The sequence below is a fragment of the Labrus mixtus genome, chromosome 22, assembly GCF_963584025.1.
Source record: "Labrus mixtus chromosome 22, fLabMix1.1, whole genome shotgun sequence".
In the NCBI taxonomy this organism is placed as follows: Eukaryota; Metazoa; Chordata; class Actinopteri; order Labriformes; family Labridae; genus Labrus; species Labrus mixtus.
The window spans coordinates 5,910,001-5,928,441 of NC_083633.1; the positions used below are offsets into that span (position 1 = coordinate 5,910,001).

The 18,441-nt window shown below is 41.7% G+C and overlaps 2 protein-coding genes across 3 annotated transcripts in view; one reads left to right on the forward strand and one right to left on the reverse strand.

The window, feature by feature from the left end:
* Positions 1-221: 221 nt before the first annotated feature.
* LOC132956696 (HMG box-containing protein 1-like) lies at positions 222-9,792 on the forward strand. Of its 2 annotated transcripts, XM_061030270.1 has the most exons (13): positions 222-357; positions 1,254-1,340; positions 2,951-3,058; positions 3,142-3,337; positions 4,332-4,452; positions 4,676-4,787; positions 4,947-5,059; positions 5,354-5,510; positions 5,596-5,740; positions 5,843-5,961; positions 6,632-6,809; positions 6,913-7,054; positions 7,189-9,792. In XM_061030270.1, the coding sequence occupies exons 2-13, from the start codon at positions 1,268-1,270 to the stop codon at positions 7,204-7,206; spliced, it is 1,482 nt and encodes a 493-aa protein (XP_060886253.1). In that variant the 5' UTR covers positions 222-357; positions 1,254-1,267; the 3' UTR covers positions 7,207-9,792. The 2 variants fall into 2 exon arrangements, with proteins under 2 accessions (XP_060886253.1, XP_060886252.1); XM_061030269.1 differs by lacking the exon at positions 222-357 and having other exon boundaries at positions 371-1,340.
* ptprz1b (protein tyrosine phosphatase receptor type Z1b) overlaps positions 9,632-18,441 on the reverse strand; it is a 77,402-nt gene continuing 68,592 nt past the window's right edge. The window contains exons 22-32 of the mRNA XM_061030412.1: positions 17,549-17,680; positions 17,260-17,417; positions 17,005-17,140; positions 16,772-16,918; positions 16,002-16,095; positions 14,752-14,825; positions 14,012-14,140; positions 13,772-13,924; positions 13,526-13,668; positions 13,303-13,438; positions 9,632-12,646 (exon numbers count right to left, since the gene is read on the reverse strand). Of these exons, the coding sequence (XP_060886395.1) occupies positions 12,503-12,646; positions 13,303-13,438; positions 13,526-13,668; positions 13,772-13,924; positions 14,012-14,140; positions 14,752-14,825; positions 16,002-16,095; positions 16,772-16,918; positions 17,005-17,140; positions 17,260-17,417; positions 17,549-17,680 (1,446 nt within the window). The 3' untranslated portion in view covers positions 9,632-12,502. The remainder of the gene's footprint in view (positions 12,647-13,302; positions 13,439-13,525; positions 13,669-13,771; positions 13,925-14,011; positions 14,141-14,751; positions 14,826-16,001; positions 16,096-16,771; positions 16,919-17,004; positions 17,141-17,259; positions 17,418-17,548; positions 17,681-18,441) is intronic.

The window sequence follows — 18,441 nt, forward strand, 5'->3', positions numbered from 1 at the left end:
GTGGAAAGCAGGAGATGGAAATGTTTTTTTTTAACTTTTAGATTAACAGTTTTCACCTGAAACTACATGTTGTACTAGTTTCCCTGGATGTATGACAATAATACTGACGGCTATTTGTCGGCTGCTTATATTATCAACATACCTTTTCATACTTCCTCCCCCGTCATCTGTTTCTAAATGCTGTAACCCACCCAATGTTTATTGTTGTGGTAAAGAAACCGAAGAGAACCAGTCTGCACTGAGCTGACCAATGAGAAGGACAGGAGCTCTTGATGGACATCGGGTCCGGCCAATAGGATCGCTCGACATGAAGTGTTTATACCAGCCCCCTCATTCCCGTACAAGGCGACTGTTTTGGTGAGTTAAATGAAAGTTCATTGAAATCATTTGAGGCTTTAAAATCGTCGGATTTAAGAGCTGATTCGACTATTTGAATGATTTCCGCCTGGACTTGTCACTCGATGTAAAAAGTGGAGCTGACATCGTGTATTTTTTTTGTTGTAGAGACAGTTTCTGTGCTCTCCGCGGACGGCTTCATTGTTGTCGCTCGTTGTTTGTTTCAGTCTTTGCGCAACATATTGCCTCGTCCATTTTTTAACCACATTTAGTCCCACTTTTACACCCCGAATCTCATTGTTGTCGCATGTGTGTTTGTTTGTGAAAACACAGAGGATAAATCTGTTTCGTTTCCGTCGAAGTAACTCCACTATCTGAGCAAAACAAACGCTTCCTCGTTTGAAGTTTTCTGAAGCTGAACGTAGTTGTCATCGACATCTTTTAATAACGACACCACATTGAGTCGATTCTGTACGGCGACTTTCTGTGTTGTTACTGATTCTGAAGTGTTTTATTTAATATGTATTATCGCTGCTCTTCTCAGCATTGAATGAATGGGCTTTTTTGTGCGCATGCGTGCATGATCCCAAAGTTTATAAACAAGAGGGAGTCACATGACGCAAGTATTGCGAAATAGATAAGACTGAACATGTTCTTATCATGTTTACACGAATAATTCAACTTTATGTATGCAATTATATCCATTCAAAAACTTTAATCTAAACTACTACGTCATGTCACAGCAGTGTTAACCCTGTATCACCCTGTGTCTCCTTACAGTATGTCCCCCTACATCCATTTATAGCCTTTACATTACAGCTCAGTGAAGGATTACGTTTCTGTGAATAGTTCCAGATGCTTAGTTTAAAATGACTTGCTCGAACCGTGGTGAAAAAGTGAGTACTCCCATGTTTCAGTGACTGTGGACGTGATGGTCTGGGAGGTGGTGACCCCCAAACATCCGAGTGTGGAGGTGGACTCAGAGCCTCAGGGTGAACACACAGGTAATATGACCTGCATACAGTTTGTCCTGTGAAATGACTGACATGCACTGATTCACTGTTGAGGAAATGTGTCAGAACTTCACTGCGCACATGAAGGATTCTGGAGAATTCAGATGGCTGAAGTTGAAAAGGTTGATAATTAGGTGTGATACAGACGTCTTGTCAAGGCAGTTCTGTCAGACCGACACAAAGGCTTTGAAAAGATGAGACAAAAGTCAGGGTCCTTGCTTGGCCTTAGTCACAGCTCACATTCATAAAGTCAATTAGTAAAAACTAATTAGAATAACATTCCACTGAATGTAACTTTTTTTAAAAATTGATTTTAATTTTTTTATTCACAACATGTAGCGCTGGAAGTTTTAGTACTTTTAGATCGAGCTTGAAGACTCACCTGTGTACAGCCTTTCATTAAACTATTGATTTTAATACTTTTCTTTATCTATATACTAACTCTGCACTGTTTCTCACTTTTTTTTTTTCTCAACTCTAGTTCTGTTTTAGCTTGTGTTTGAGCCGGGGTTTTTTTTTAATCGTCTCTTCGTTTTGTTTGAATGATTTTGAAACGTCCTCTTTCCCTGTGTTTTCCTTCCCTTTGTCGCGTGTGGAGCACTTTGAATCGCCTCGTTGCTGAAATGTTCGTGATAAATAAACTTGCCGTACTTTAATAAAGAGAAGTGACCATGGAAATGAGATGACTGTCAGAAAATAAAAGTACTATTAACAAACAGTGAAAAGCATAAAGCAAAGGAATGGTCAAACTCTGATTAGATTTTAAATAAACCTGTCAAACATCTGTCTGTTAAACATCTGTTAAAATCTGTCAAACATCTGTCAAAATCTGTTAAACATCTGTTAAAATCTGTCAAACATCTGTTAAAATCTGTTAAAATCTGTCAAACATCTGGTATCTGCTCAATACTTTGTTACTCTATGAATGAACTGAAAAAGGCTGCACACACTTGAGTCAGGCACCAGATTAAAGAAACTTCCCGTCTTAAGCTTTAAGGTTCACTCAACAACACTGTAAGACGTGTTTTTCCCCGTCGTGCCAACCAGAGGAAAGTTATTCTTATTTCACTTCCTTCTATCGTATCCAAGGTTAGACGATACTAAATACTTAACCTACAACGCTTCATGCTTTGCTAAACAAAAATGTGTAACTGTAGTTTTTCCTCTTTGAAATCGACTAAATACTACCAGAAAAAAAAGGAGGGCATTCTGAAACAGGCATTTCACTTCCAGAGTGATGAGATCGTGGTGTTGATCCGGAGTTGCTCTGAGTTTTGAGCATTCTCTCTTTTGATGATTGTAGAAAAAAAGCAACACTACAGCTAGCATAAAGATCAGACAGGTTTTTCAGACTTCCTGGTTGATGGTGAAAGCTGGGCAGCTATTCTGAAGTCAGAAGATTGCGTGTAAGAATTTGAGAAGTTGCTTGTAATTCACTTCAGTAATCCTAATTTAGGATAATGACATCAACTTTGGAGCTGTTAATCCGTAAAGGCTTTTTTCTTAATCAGGATCTAACCTTAGTCACCATGGTAACCACACTACAAAGGATTTGTGGATGTCTGAGTTAATAGCGCCTGTTTGTCTGCTCTTACCTCCAGAGGTGATGATGAATGCAGACGGAGACCAATCACATGAACTGCTCTGCTGCGAGGAGAGCCTCTCCCCCTCGCCTCGATTCCCCACTAGCGACAGCTACATGGAATACGGTACACGAGACTCCAGCATGCTTCAGATTTGAACACAGCAGACGATAACGTTAACACTGCAGGTTTCTGTTTTCTCCTCCTAGACGACCTCCCTGACCTGCAGGAGGTGCAGGAGGAGGCGGAGCAGACAGCCCCACCTGTCTACCAGGTGGACGTGGGCGTGTCTCACCTGGATCAAAGTGCACACGGCCAGCTGCCGGACACTCACTGGCTGACACAGCTGGCTCACATCGCCACTGGACCCCAGAGCCCGCTGCTACAGACGTCTCTTCACAGCAGGTTGGTAGGCTTTACATTCCTCCCGACATCATGCACTGAAACAGATCTTATGAATGAAAAAGAATCTGAACAAACCAATGTAGCGTCGTATAAATACTGTTAAAATGTGTTTAGAAACCCTGTTTTTTTAAGATGTATTTTATTGGATCTTATTGGACAGTGGATAGAGTCTGAAAATGAGGCTAGAGAGAGAGAGAGGGGAATGTCATTAGAACCCGGGACGCCCGCTGCCAGGACTACAACCTCTGTGTACATGGAGCACGCGAACTACCCACTAGGCCACCGGCGCCCTACCATGTCACAAAACTGATTGAATACAAAATAACTCATCAATCAAATAACATTCAGATTCTGAACTTCAAAATGACAACGCAACAACACCAACATTTAAATCTCCTGTCAGAAGTTTCCAGCTGGTTATGAAACAGACTGAAAAAAAAACGTGTCTTTATGTCACCTTCAAAAGCAAACAAGACAATCAGACATTTTGAAAAAAGAAAAACACGCCCATTGGTCCTTTTTTTTCATAGCGTCAGGCATTTCAATTTTTTCCAAAAGCGCCGTCCTGGTCCCTTTTTTAAAAAATGTTTTTCTTTATTTTCGTCTTGAGGCATTTTTAAGGCACCCCTACACGGACCTTTTGCCTCTCTCCTCTAAAACGGATTCCTCCTGACCTTAACAGACTTCACACTTTTCTAATAGAATTGTGCTCAAACTAGGATCAATATTGGAGATGTTTTTGAAAAATGGAGAGAGGTTAGAACACAGAAAGGTTTACAGACTGATGCAGAGCTGGATAAACACTGAAGCTTCAGGGTCCACCACATGGCAACCTGTGTGAGCATCGACTCTAGAGAGGAGGGGGCGTGGGAAACAGCTCTCTACAATGTTTTAAATCTGGACTGCAGTACCCATTTTAAACACTAGGTGTCAGAGTTACATATTGCTCCTTTAAAGTCTTGTGTTGCCTCTCATGAGCCTGTGTCTCTTTCAGATCCTCGTCGGTCTACCTCTCCAGCACTAATCTACATTCCTACGCCCGACCTCCCCCCTCTCCTCCCAGCAGCACATCGTCGCCCCCCAGAGGTGACGGCAGGGAGCGTCGACGCAGAAGGGTACAGCTCAAGCTTCCAAACTCTGCGTTATCATTATGTACATGCAAAGCTCTGAGTCTTTTATGTAAATCTCCAGCTCTGTGTCGTATAGCTGTCTCTGCAGGTCAACACTGAGCTGCTGTGCTTGTTTCTTTGGAGCTTACAGTCGACTCTGCAACAGCTGTTTGTTTCCTGTTAATCCCACGTGTACCTGACACAGCTGCCACTTCATCTTTTTTAACAGAAGAGCAGTGAATGTGGTTCCGCAGTGTCAACCAAATCCTCCCTGTCAGACGATGAAGACATGGGCTGGAGCTTCTCCTGGCCCCCCACAGCCTGGCACTGCTTCCTCAAAGGTAGGTGCAGAGAGATGATGTCACCGCTTTCTTTTTGCTGCCACCTCAAACTGGGTCACCACTTTTTTTTCCTTTTTTTTTATCTACAAGGAATAAGAGTAAAAAAGGTGAAGTTTTATATAATTGTTTGATCACACAGCAGCTATTCTCTTTCTTCAGGCACTCAGCTGCGTTTCCACAGCGGCTCTAATGTGGAGTGGCAGGACGTCGAGGACATGGACTCTGCCGAGGTAGAGGACTCTGGTGATGAGGAACAGTCCAGATCTCTGAAGGTGCATTATGCAAGAAGCTTAAGGCGGCACTTAGACTGTCAGACTCCTGAGTTCACAGTGTACTTATGTTTGGTCTCCATCTGGAGCGCATTGTGGTTTTTAGTGCACTGAGTCCGGACACTTTGTCAGTTAAGTTTAGTGTTGTTGTTTTTTTTTTTTTTAAATCTGTATAATTTAAGTTGAGGAAAAACTCTGAAAGTAGGCCGAAAGGTTTTAAATCAAAAGTGAACAGAACGTTTCAAATACAAAATGAAAAATCTACAACTCAACTAAAACCTGTTTGTTTCTTTGCAGAGTTATGGCTCTGAAGGTCTCCAGCTGGTGGAGAACTCAGAGATGGTGGTGTCAGGTCAGGCCGTCCTGCAGCTGACCTTTGACCCCGGGGCATTCGGACAGGCCCCTGTGACCACCCGCTGCCAGCTCGACCACCCGTTCTACGTCAAAAACAAAGGTAGGAGTGCTGATGAGAAAAACACCAGAACAGTTTTTTTCGTATCAGCTTTTTTTTTTTTAACACTCAGGTTACTTTCTATCAGGGTGGTCGTCATTTTACCCAAGCTTGACCGTGGTGCGTCATGGGATACCGTGCTATGAAATGGAAATAGGAGGCGTGTGCCTTCCTCCAGGACACAGAGATGCCAAACAAATCGACAACTCGCTGGTCTTTGACACATTTAAGAGGTAAAATAGAAACATGCTGCTCCAGAAGAAGTACAATTATTTGATAAAAATGTATGAAATTGGTATAAAACAATACCTTTCTTTATTTTGTGTTTTCCTCAGTTATGATTTCACTCCTCTGGACTCCTCGGCGGTTTATGTGTTGAGCAGTATGGCCAGAAGGCGGCGTACCTCCCAGTCCAGCGGGGGAGCCGTTTCTCCAGAGAGAGACACATCACAAGGTGCTGCACTTCAAGTCTCCTACACGTTCAGATAAACAGCTGACTTTGTAATTATGCAGAAGGCTTTTTCAGTACGTACTGATCTGGCCAAAATGCAGTATGTGAACAAATGTGAGATCAGTACTACATACTGCATATTGCATTTTGGTCATCATAACGTACTTCTAGTACAGTAGGCAGATTCGAGAGTATTGTGCAAAAAGCAAAAAAGTTCCTTTAACCAGCATTATTTTTCTGACGTCCAGCAGGGGGCGACTCCACTGGTTGCACAAAGATGTGTGACTGTGTTGGAGTCTGGGTGAAAATGACTCAATGAACATTTCCCTGATGAAATGATGGTCTGGATTCATGATGACAGCAAAATCTAAATGTTTAAATGATGGACAGATTAAGGGTTAAATGGTTGTTAAGTTTGATAAACTTTGCAGTATGTACATGTGATTGAAAAGTAATATTAAAAAAAAAAAAAGTATAGCTGGAGCAGGAAATTCAAACTGTAGGTCCACAAAGCAATAGATGATGTTGTAGTGGCTACAGCTTCCTTTTATATTCAGTTCATGACAGAAGCATTAAGAACAGGTGTTAGTCTTCATAAACACATCATACACAAGCAGGGTTGTGGATGCATCACTTTAAAGTAACCCTTTGAATTTTGGATCTTTTTAAACAGACGCACACAGTCCCAGTCCCTCCCACTCTCCTCGTCAAAAGCCAACCAAAAGCCAGCAAGACAGCAAAGCAGGAAGTGCCACGCCCGCTAAGTGCAAGCGGCCAATGAACGCCTTCATGCTGTTTGCCAAGAAGTTCAGGGTGGAGTACACCCAGATGTACCCCGGGAAAGACAACAGGTGGGTGTTGTCTACACGTTGTGTGTGTGTGTGTGTGTGTGTGTGTGTGTGTGTGTTTCTGTGTTAACAGTGATGTTAAAGGACGAGGGCGTTTGTGTTTCAGAGCGATCAGCGTCCTGCTCGGGGAGCAGTGGAAGAAGATGCGAAGTGAGGAGCGACGCGTGTTCACCGTGCAGGCCAAAGCCCTCGCAGACGAACAGAAGAGACTCAACCCGGACTGCTGGAAACGCAAACGTACCACCTCTGTAAGCACACACGCGCACACACACACACACACACACACACAGACACACACACACACACACACACACACACACACACACACACACACACTTCAGTGTTTTTTGCTGCTGTCTAATTCCTCCTCCGTGTCCTACAGGGTTGTCAGGGAAACTAAGGCAGCAGAGAAGAGGGCCTGTAGGAGTGCACATAGACAAACACACAAAGGAGCATCCTGTAATCTAAATCTATGCGTCAGTCTTCTCATTATGTAAACATCAGACGTGCCTTGATCTCCTAGCTTCTTCTTCAGCAGGACATTAAGGCTACAGTGCACACTCGTGTCTCCTTCCAGGACAGACATTTTGAACCAAACAAATTGCATTTCATCCATGACGGGATTTATCTCCTTGAGTGATTTTACAATATGTGACATTTAAAAAAAAAAAAGAGATTCTGATAGTTTTCAGTTTCTCACCATATGCTTGAAACCGGTGGAAGTTGTGGTGCTGTAGCATTTTAGTTCAAAGTAGATAATGTAGCTATTTTCTCCAAATGATATATTATATAAAGATATATTTACAACATAGTTTTGCCGGTATTTGGCTTGCAATTGCACAGTGTATTGCACAAAACTAGAATATTTAACTTTGCTTTCATGTAATGTTTTGATTTTAAACAAATGTTTTATTTACTTCTTATAAAAATGTGACTTTAATAACTTAAAGGCTCAATATACGACTTTCTGAACATGAAAATTTAAAAGTATAGTATGCACGATAACTTCACACTTTCTAAAAAGTGTGAAGTTAAACTCCTTTTGGGTTTGTTGTTCTGAGCTCTGTGTTCACAATGAAGGGGCGGAGCTTCTTTCAGCTTGTTAAGAGGCTCAGAGGCTCAAACAAGTTTCATGTTTTTTTTTTCACGTTAACCTCTCCCTCCCCAACCGTTAGTTCTGCCACCGGAACTGAAGAGAGACGGCCCACTGGGGGGCGCTGTGACCCCCATCGTCCCTGGAGGTGGTTAAAACATTTAACGTTGCACACTGCCACGCAAATGATTAGGCTAAAACACTATCCAAACACTGACATTAGAACACCACACAATAGCCCAAATGACCTCATACTGTTTTTTCACTACTTTTTTTTATTTTTTTTTATGCAATTTTAAACCATTTTCCATTTTTACATGTTTTCAGAAGAAATCTAGCGACCGCATTAACAGTGTCTTGCGACCCCCCAGGGGGTCCCAACCCTCACTTTGGGAACCACTGGTCTAGAAAGTCCAACAACAGAAGAAACTTGAAATTGATCGCATTGATTTTTTTCCCCCTAGATGTTGATCTGCACTTGTCTGCTGCTCTCCGTCTCACAGACACTTACTCATGAAACAGAGCATTAGTTTTATTTTGAAAATCTGCTCTGAAAGTCGCATAGTAAGCCTCAAACAAATGTCCAGCAGATCAGCGGACAAAACCCCATTACTCCTTCTTTAGAAGGTTTTTATTTTGAAAAAAATCGTTAAGATTCCCTTTAGTTGCTCAAAAAACAAAAACACACTGGTTGAGTTAACTCTTTCATGACAGTAATTAAAATGCAGATTCAAGTAAGAGTATTGTCCCTCGTGACCTTTACTGATTTCATGGCCTTTGTATCAGACGTTATGGTAATTAATATTTAATGTCACAAGTTATATAAAGTCACATGATACAGTATTTTAATGAAAATGCCGTTATATCACACAGAGCAGAATGTCATGTCAGCAGAAAATAATATTTACTCTAAAAACAAGAATTCTATCAATCAATCTTTATTCATATAGACAAGACAAACAGAGCAGGTTCACACCGTACTCTTTATTATGTATATATATATATATATATATATATATATATATACATTGATATTATTATTATTTTTTTTGTCAGTGTGCCATATTAGTTGTTAGGTTGTGTTTTATCTAAGTAAAAATATTTGTGAAGCAGGCTTTAAGAGGGCTCGTTTTTTCATTTACAGATTTACTCAATGTCAACAAAGAAAGTCTGTTTTTTGGGAGCTCTGAGACTTATTTAAACTGGTTGAAAAGGAGGATAGTGTGTGACCTTCAGGCAAAATATCTACCGGCTAACAGAGCTGCTAATTCATTCATATTAACAATGTGAGGATGTATTTCTTATTCAGCCATCAACAATTAGTTTAAACAATATAGACAGTTCAAAAAAAGTCAACAGTCATGTTATTATAAAAGACTTGTGCCCATGTCTCTGCCTGTAATCTGGTTTTATGTTAAGCGCTGAGTGCCTGGTAATACATTGAATTGATGTGACAGGGATGTGGATCCCAGATGATAAAGTAAAAGCCTCACTGTTTGTGAAGGCGGGATGTTGATCTGCGTCAGGGTTTAAGTGCCTTAGATAAAGTAGCTCCATTCAGTGAAATTAATTGTAAGATGAAGTGAAATAAAACGGACATCCATCCAGGGTGGGCACTCCTATTATCACTGCATAACGAGGTTTATTATAAATGCACTATATACACTTTATCTTATGCGACTGCTGCAGTATAGTGAAATGGCAATAATTAAAGTAGTTATATAGAAATATATTTTTGGGGGGGTTTTGACTTCAGCTTTGTTAACCTGTTGTGGTCGTGCATTGATTGTTAACTTCTGTTTGTCTTTGCTATAATGTCATGTGCAGGTGCATCATGGGAGACAATGCAATATCATGTGTTAAACTTTCAATAAAAGCATGATACAAAATCTGTCCACAGAGTCTGTGTGTGTTTAAGACTTGAAGAAAGACACGTTAGAGGTAGGTTTAGGTCATAACAAGTACTTTTTATTTGTTTTCTCCTCTCAGAAAAAGAACGTGTTTTTAATCATATACACAGTTTGTTTGACCTGTCGCTATATACACGGCTGGAGATAAAAGGTAGAGACATTTAGCTGCTACTGTCATGAAGATAAAAAGAGATTATAACTATAAACATGATCAATATATCCAGGCTAAAATTATCAAATAGAATCCGCACAGTTATATATGTGTCAATGACTAGAAAATCACTTTTTATAGTAAAATAGAAAATATATAGAAGTACAGTATAAACATACAGTAATTTGGCCTTTTCATGTATTCAGGGCTATTTACACACAAAAGAAAAGAAGAAGTTGATACATGTTACAGTTAGATCTGGATCCATCACAGTCCGGTCAAGTCGCAGCAGCCTCTTTGATTTGTGCCGTTTTGTATCCCCAGAAGAGCAACGGATGCAAAAATGCTACAGAGTGGAGGCAAAGCGGCACAGACAGAAGCGGGCGAGGTTGTTTTGGAAAGGGATTCAGAGGTTTGTTTTGATCGTGTGTGACGCAAAGAAAGTATTCAAACAGTCAAAGCAAAAGTGACACCAGAGCAGAGGACGTGTGGGGATCCAAAAATCACGGCTCACGGCTTCAGAGGAAAAAAATCCCACAAATAAAAAAAAGTTCAGATGTTTCTCTTTCCACTGATTTGATTCTTTATCTTTAAATTTGCAACATTGTGACATCACACTGTACGTGTACATCTGCACGTTGTGAAAAACTGCTATCATTGAATATCATTTTATTGTTAAACGACAAAAATGATTGTGCCCCTTTTTCCAGTCACGTGTAAGGCTGTAAGTGACTCTCATGTTTAATACTCTAAAAATAGAATTTGTTTTTGTGTAATATCACTTTAACTCTCAAATTGCTTCTTTTTTTTCTTTTTTACAAATCATTGGAGTCAGACTGAATTTCCCCCTCTTTGACTTTTATATTTGAAGGTAACGAGCGCGACGAGATGTTAAGAAAATAGAAAACAGTCACAGATCATTGTTTTGGCATATTAGTTTGACACAGTCGTTCAGTAGTATCAAAACACGTTGTCAGTACTAGAACATGAACTACAGAAGGCACGGGGTAACCAGAGAGCACGGAGCCTGCAGCAGCATGAAGAGAGAAATTCAAAAGCATGTGAGGCATCTACAGATTTATAATATACATATTATATATATGCGTAACTGTATATAAGGGAATGTGGGTTTGAGTCTATAATTCTGTCTTTATGAAAAAACACAAGTTTAGGAGAAAGTCATTTTCTTCATTTCTTTGACTTCTAATCTGATCTTTAATTTTATTTACTTTAATGTTTTACTTTCGCCAAATGCATCTTTTTGTTTTAATAAATCTAAAAAAAGTCTGGAAATATGGGGCGCCTGCTGGCCAAGCGGTTTTGTCACGTGTCCCATGCACAGAGACTAGTCCTCGTCGCAGCGGCTGTGGGTTCAAATCCGACCTCGGCCCTTTGCTGCATGCGACCCCCTGCTCTCTCCTCACAACATTTCCTGTCTCTCTCTTTAGATGTCCTATTGGATAAAATAAAGTCTAAAATGCCCAAAAAATATCTGAAAAAAAGTCTGAAAAAGAAAAATAAGTGAAAGACAATAAAATCTGAGGTTTTTGATTGCACTTTCTAGACGCCATGAGCAGAAAAAGATCCATACTTTTAATGAGACTGTTTTCATCTGAGTCATTTCTGTTTGTTTTCTCGTGATCTCGACATATTCAGGTCGTAATCTTGGGATATCAATGCTGACTTTTCCAGGGTGGCGACTTGATTTCTCAAGATCTACTGAAAGAACGACTGATATGAACTTTTCTTTACACGAAAAAAAACAGCGTTGTAATCCTGAGATAAGATACAGAAGTCGAGATCTCGAAGAAAACAACCGAAATGTGTTGATATCACAGGAGAACGGAGTAAAACAAAATGTATGGATGCATGTCCTCGTAGGACTTCCATAGAAATCACAGCAACAGCTGACTGACATTATTAAGAAAAAAACTTTCATAAAAACCAATGTTCTCAGATTAGATCAGAATTTCTACAAATTATACAGATGATTTTATTTTGTGTCATATTCTTTATATTTCAATTAAAGCCCGCTTGTGTTTTTTCCTATTGTTTCCCAGTTCATGCTCTGGCTCTGCTGCTTTAGGCTCGATGCTCACCACACACAAACATTAACACACACACACACACACACACACACATATACACACACAGCTGGAAAGTGTGTTGGCTGTTATTGGAAAGGCAGTGAAGCTGTTTTGGTACCTCTTTCTTATCATGAAGTTGTTTCTCCTGCCATCAAAGTGGACAGAGTCTAGTAGAACTGTGTATTTATTAAATTTACTGAAATAAGCATTCATTAAAATGTTTTGAAAATGAGGCTCTTTAAATGGATTTTGGTCCTTATCGTCTGCAGCCCTTTTCCAAAAATAACTAACTAATGAGTCAAAGAGCGCTCACACAACATGGCGACATATCATCACCTGTCATCTCAGAAGCAAGCCATCACTGGTGTGTGTGTGTGTGTGTGTGTGTGTGTGTGTGTGTGTGTGCGTGTGCGTGTGTGTGCTGGTAAGAAACCAGCTGGAACATGTTTGTGTGTCTACATGAGGGACTCCAGGCTCTCAGCGATGTTTGTCTGTCCCAGAGGAACGGATCCGTTGGTCTCTGGATTCTGCAGGGATCGCTGGTCCTCCTGGCTGCTCACCAGACTCAGCACGGCTCGGTACAGGTACTGGTACTGCTCCTGTGGGGACAAAAACAAAATCTCTAGACTTAGACCCGAGTCCACCTAGCGTATTTTCCGGGCAGAAAAGCGCTGGCTGTGCGCTCAGGAGTGTCTGCCTGAAGCGTTTGAGCGCTGAGAAGAGAAGCGCTGCATGTCCGTCCTGTTTCTATGACAACAGTTTGTTGACAACGGCCGCTGTATGGCCAACAATGTTCCGTTACTTTTTACAGCATGCTTTTTATTTGAGATGGTTTTTTACCCCAGCAGACACCGAGCAAAGAGGATGTGAGTAAAAGATACGATCCGTAGGAGGCTAAAATACAGGGAATATCAAACATTTTGAAAAGATCGCCCGTGACGTCAACAGCGCCTTTCTGAAAAGTTGAACGTTTTTCAACTTCAGCGCTCGTGGCGGCCACACAAAAACCGCAGATCGCTTGTAAAAAACCTGCTTTTCATCCAGGCGCCCGCTTTCTGCTGCGAACTCTCTCTACCCATTGAAAACAACTGAAAAAAGATGCTGGCGCTGAGAAACAAACGCTAGGTGGACGCAGGGCCTTAACCGTGTTTTATGAATAAGCTGTAGATTTTCTTCTTTGTGTCATTTCATAGATCTTAAAGAGCTTACAGAGAAATGGGAGCGTCACAGGGTTTCACTGTGTTTCAGTACTTACTACATCGTTAAAAACCCCGGGCCTCATCAGGTTGGTCATCCGCGCCACCTGGTAGACATCCACAGCTCCGTCCTCCTCAAGCTGACTGGACAGGGTGGTGAGGGCACAGAACAGCCCCGATACGGCACCTCCCAAGCTACAAACACAACCACACACACACAAATTGAGCCTCACAAAGAAGAAAAAACTAAGTCAGAGTGGTCCTGTCTGTTCTTGGACTCACGGATCATGAACAACTGAGGGTCTGTCTGAATGTCTGCTGTGCTCTTTGACGGTGTTGACCAGATCAAAACTGTTCCTGATTGGACTGTCTGGGTTCGGCCAGCAGGGGGCGCTGTATTGTCGCACCTCCAGCACATATTCGCTCTAGATACAGGAAGAGAAAAACAAAAAGAAGGAGCAAGATGATACAAGTGTCTTTATACATTTGAATAGATAAATGTAAAAGTGTACATCTTGTGTGTTTTACCTGTGTAGACTCCACTCTAAAGTCCTGCACCATAAGTCTTTCGTTATTGGACAGGCTCACAAGCTCCTCCCCCCTGTGTGACACAATAAAACCCTCGAAGCTCATTGGCTGGTCTTTTCTGGGCCAGTAAACACAAGCGTCCACCTCCGCATTCTGAAATAAACAGGAAAACACGTCAGAGTGTGAGTACATGAGAAGTTCTTCAACAAGGATTAGAGAGATGAACAGTCTGTCTCATACCTGGCAGTGTGCGTCTGGCAGGCGGACGACAGTGTGTGTGTTGTGCTCCCAGATCATCCTCCAGAAATCTGCCACCGTGCTGCTCAGGGGAGTCTGGCTCACGATGAACTCCTTACTGTGATGATGACCCTGAGACGACACCAAGTTTGATGTTTAAAGATGACATAATAAAACCCCTTCTCCACCTTTTCAAACAGTCCCCTGTGGTCTAAATGAAACATCTGTGCTGTGCTTTGGTCAAAATATAACATGAATCAAGCACCAGAGGAGGTTTGTGACCCTGTAGAAACCAGCTCTCTCAGAACGCTCCGTTTTGGTGTGTGTGTCTCTTTAAATGTAATGAGCCCCCCTGAGTTTTCCTGGTAGACATCACTCCTCTGTAGCGAGAATAAAAATGGCGGACCTGCACAAAAGTTTTGTTCTAGGCTGGGGGTGGAGTCCATGGAGGGAGATATCAGGGGAGGGGAGGGGATTTTTTTTTTTACCAGAATCCCACTGTGACATCACAAGGAGAGCAAATTTGAAACAGAGCATTTTTGTCTGTGTTGTAAGACTTATGCAGACCACAAACAAAGGACTGGATGGGTTTATTTCACATTTTGTGGGTCAGTAGACACTCAGGTTACTCAAATATATGTTCAAAAACACTGTGAAAGTGGATTTTTCATAAAATGTCCCCTTTAATTAAAGACCAGTTTCTAATACAACAGTAACAACCACGAGTTGTCCAGTTGTCTTACCATGACGTAGGAGGCGTTGATGAACCCCGTGGCGTTTGATTCTGAAGCAGTCAGACACACTCTGGATCTCTCCACTAAAAAAAAGACACAAAGAAACGAGCTAGGAACAAATAACCGGCAAACAGAGACCTAACAACATAATCTATGAGCTTCCTGTAATGTAAAATGTAAACCTAATATTAATAGACTCTTTAAAAGATAAGAGACACAGACTAATAAAATATGACTGAACATGATTTTAAGTTTTTCTTTTAGCTTTGTATTTTTTTGCAGTTATTTCTGTATATTTTTACTTATTTAAACACATTCTTCGACTTCCTGTAAACCACTAAATTCAAACTGGCTGACAGCCTAACCCTTCAAGGAATTGTAAAAGCAAAGGGGAAAATAAATGTAAAAAAAATAATGGCATAAAATAAGATATTAAAGAGGTCATATTATGCCCTTTTTGGAGTTACTATATTTAATCTATGTACCTACTAAAGTATGTTCACAATAGCTAAAGTTAAAAAAAAGTATCTGTTTTCATGTACTGCTGCTCCATGCACCGGCTCGCTTCTGACTCTCTCTCTAAGGCTCTGAACTGCCCACGTTCAGAGTCCCAGTCCCACGTTCAGAGATCAGAGTTCAAGTCTGATCTGATTGGTCGGCCTGCTCAGCACGGTTCTTGGAAATGTCCCGCCCCTTTTACCATATTGGGAATGCAGCCACTGGCTCCGTCCGAGGGGAGCAAAAACATTAGCACCTTAGCACTACTGTGCTACCGCAGGCTACGGCATATCGTGGGCGTGCTACAGAAGTTAACGGGCGTGCAACATGAGCTGCAGGGCTTACCACAACGAGCCAATGGGCTTAGATCAGTGATCTCACACTGACAATGACGTCGGACTGACAATTTTTTTTCGAGGGGGGCTAGAACCGAGCGTTACATGCAGCTAATGCTACAGCTAACAGGAGGACGTAGGAGAAGCCGCGTTTCCGCAGACTTTGAATTTTTGCACATAGATGTGCCAAAACATGCACAGGACACTTGGAAAACACACTAAAGGGCATATAAAACCAGAAAAAGCATAATATGGGACCTTTAAAACATATAATACAATAAACATACAAAATAAATGGAAACATATTTAAAGAAAAATAGAGACTGACTGATGTCCATTTAAAAAATATGAAACCTAAGACTATTGGCACTCTGGCGCCCTGCAGCAGTTTCCTTTCAGCCCAGATATGAAAGCAGCCCTGCTCACCGGGCATCAGCGCTCTGGCTCTGTTCCTCTCTGCGTTGCCGTCTCTCAGAGCCGTGCTGTAGTCTGCGTGCTTCGCCTGCCGCTGACTGATCAACTAAAACACAAACAAAACAGTCAGTTACATTCAAAGCATGAACATGTGGGATGGGTGTGATCCAAATTATAAAAAAGAGTTTGGCAAATTCCTGGAACTGTAGAGCCAATACATACCGTCAAACTTTCTACACTAAACATCTGACTGGAGGGGGCGAGTGTAGAGTAGTGGTTAGTGCGAGCGCCACATGTACTTAGGCTATAAAGTGGGCCGCTCGGGTTTGGATTCAACATGTGGCTCCTTCCCCGAATGTCGTTCCTCTCCCTGATTTCTGATTCTATCCACTGTCCTATCTCTTCAATAAAGGCCCAAAATCAAATCTATCACTGGAGTGACGGAGAGACAACATTGGTTTTCATCATTATTTCATTCTTTATAAAAATCTATAGAGTCTCTCCTGTTCCTCATGTTTCCTCGTATTTTCTTCAATAAAAAACAGTGTCCAACTGTTTTCTCTGTGCAGCCGGGGCAATAAGTAAAAGTGACAGGGCGTTGAAAGCAGAAGTAAAAAACAGGAGCTTCACAGCTAAGACAGCCGGATAAATAATGAATCTATATGGTCGTCTTACTGACACAGGCGTTAATATGTCAAACCCTGCAGATACATCCCCTTAGGCGTTAGTTTGGGATCGGCATTATTTGATCGACATGGGGGGAAAAAGGGAACACGCTGTACCTTAAACTGTCTGTCCATACGTGTCCTGCCTGACGGCCCGGGGGTCAGGAGGTCTGACACATAAGTGTGGAGGAGGTCAGATGTCACAGAGGTGTCCCGGCTCAAGACGGCCTCCACCAGAGCGTCATGGATGAACACGTACTGCTCCTGCAGGAGAGGGACAGGGCTGAGTGATCCTGAGGATGCACCTATTCTTACATGTTGTAAGTGTGTGTTTGTGTCAGGTCGCTTACCTCTGTTTGAACCAGGAAGTTCCTCTGTGTTCGCACATGTTTAAGAAAACCAAGAACATTCACAGTACCCTGATCCTGGATCTGCTGCAGCATGCTGTCTATCACGATGTAGGTGCCTGTTCTTCCTACTCCGGCACTGTGACGCACATCACAAGTCAAAAAACGTTTATTCAGTTTAAGGCGTATTTGACATGGTCGCTCTCTTGTTGTCTCCCAAGATTAAAGTGGAATCTGACATACGCACACACAGTTTACCTGCAGTGTACCAGAACAGGCCCGACCTCCTGTGTCCTCGCCTGGGAGGATGCTCTGATGAAGGACAGGACAGGCAGAGTGTATTCTGGGACGCCCATGTCTGGCCACTGGGTGTAGTGGTAATGGAGGACCGTGTGTTCAACTCTCCTCTGAGACGCCTGGAGGAACAGAACAGATATAAAACAGTGAGCCCTTTTATTTTTGACTTTCATTAAAACAGCATTGTCAGCACAGTTTGTTGATGTATGTGTGTTTGAGAGAGAGCGTTAAGGGTTTGTGTGTTAAGAACCTTATTTGAGGTATCTCGGACAGTGAACGTCCGCATCGTGTAGTAAGCCAGGGTCTTGCTGCTTTTCAGGGTCACCTGGTATTGGCCGTATTCCTCTTGGTTCTCGTCGGGCCAGTACTGATCACATTTCGTCTGCAGAAAGACGAACAATGTACAACTTTATGGAATGGAGTACTGCAACAGAAGTGTTCGATCCAAACCAGAGGATGGCAAACATCTAAACCTCTGGTGTCCTGAAAAAGTCATAGCCTGTCCTTCTGGTTTATGAGAGGATCATATTTAAATAAATTTAAGAATATAGAATCGTAGTTATAGTGCTTTTAAGGAGGTAAATATTCAGTTTCAGTTTAGGCAAACAGTGAAGAAACATTCTTATAACAAATTGAAGTCAATAAAAAGCAATGAATAAACTGTGAGGCGGCAAAGTGATAATCGTTTGTCTCGCTCAGCTGTCCTGGTTTTCTCAGGCAGATATTCCAGGACTTTTGGGGCCCTAAGTGTAAATGGACTTTTCCTTCACATGTACTTGTGATGTCATCGAGTCTCACAGCCCTAATCAGTCGTGCACAGCTGACAAGCTCTGATAAACCCATCGTACTTTGCCTGCCCAGCAACCAACGGCAGACTGACACAGTGACAAGCTTGTGAACATACAGGAGCAGTTAGTGACTGAATCTCCCTCAGGAGTAAATGTATATAAAGCTTTCATTGGTCAAGGCTGCGAGAAACACAGCACACATTGAATGCTGCTGTTTGCGACGCCTCTTCACCACTTTAAGATGTTGTTCACAGCTAATGTTGCTTTAAAAACTACAGAGCAGTAAAATCAACGCATTTTGTCAAACATTATATAATCAGCTTTAATTGTTTTTCAACACTTGTCAGAAAAAGTA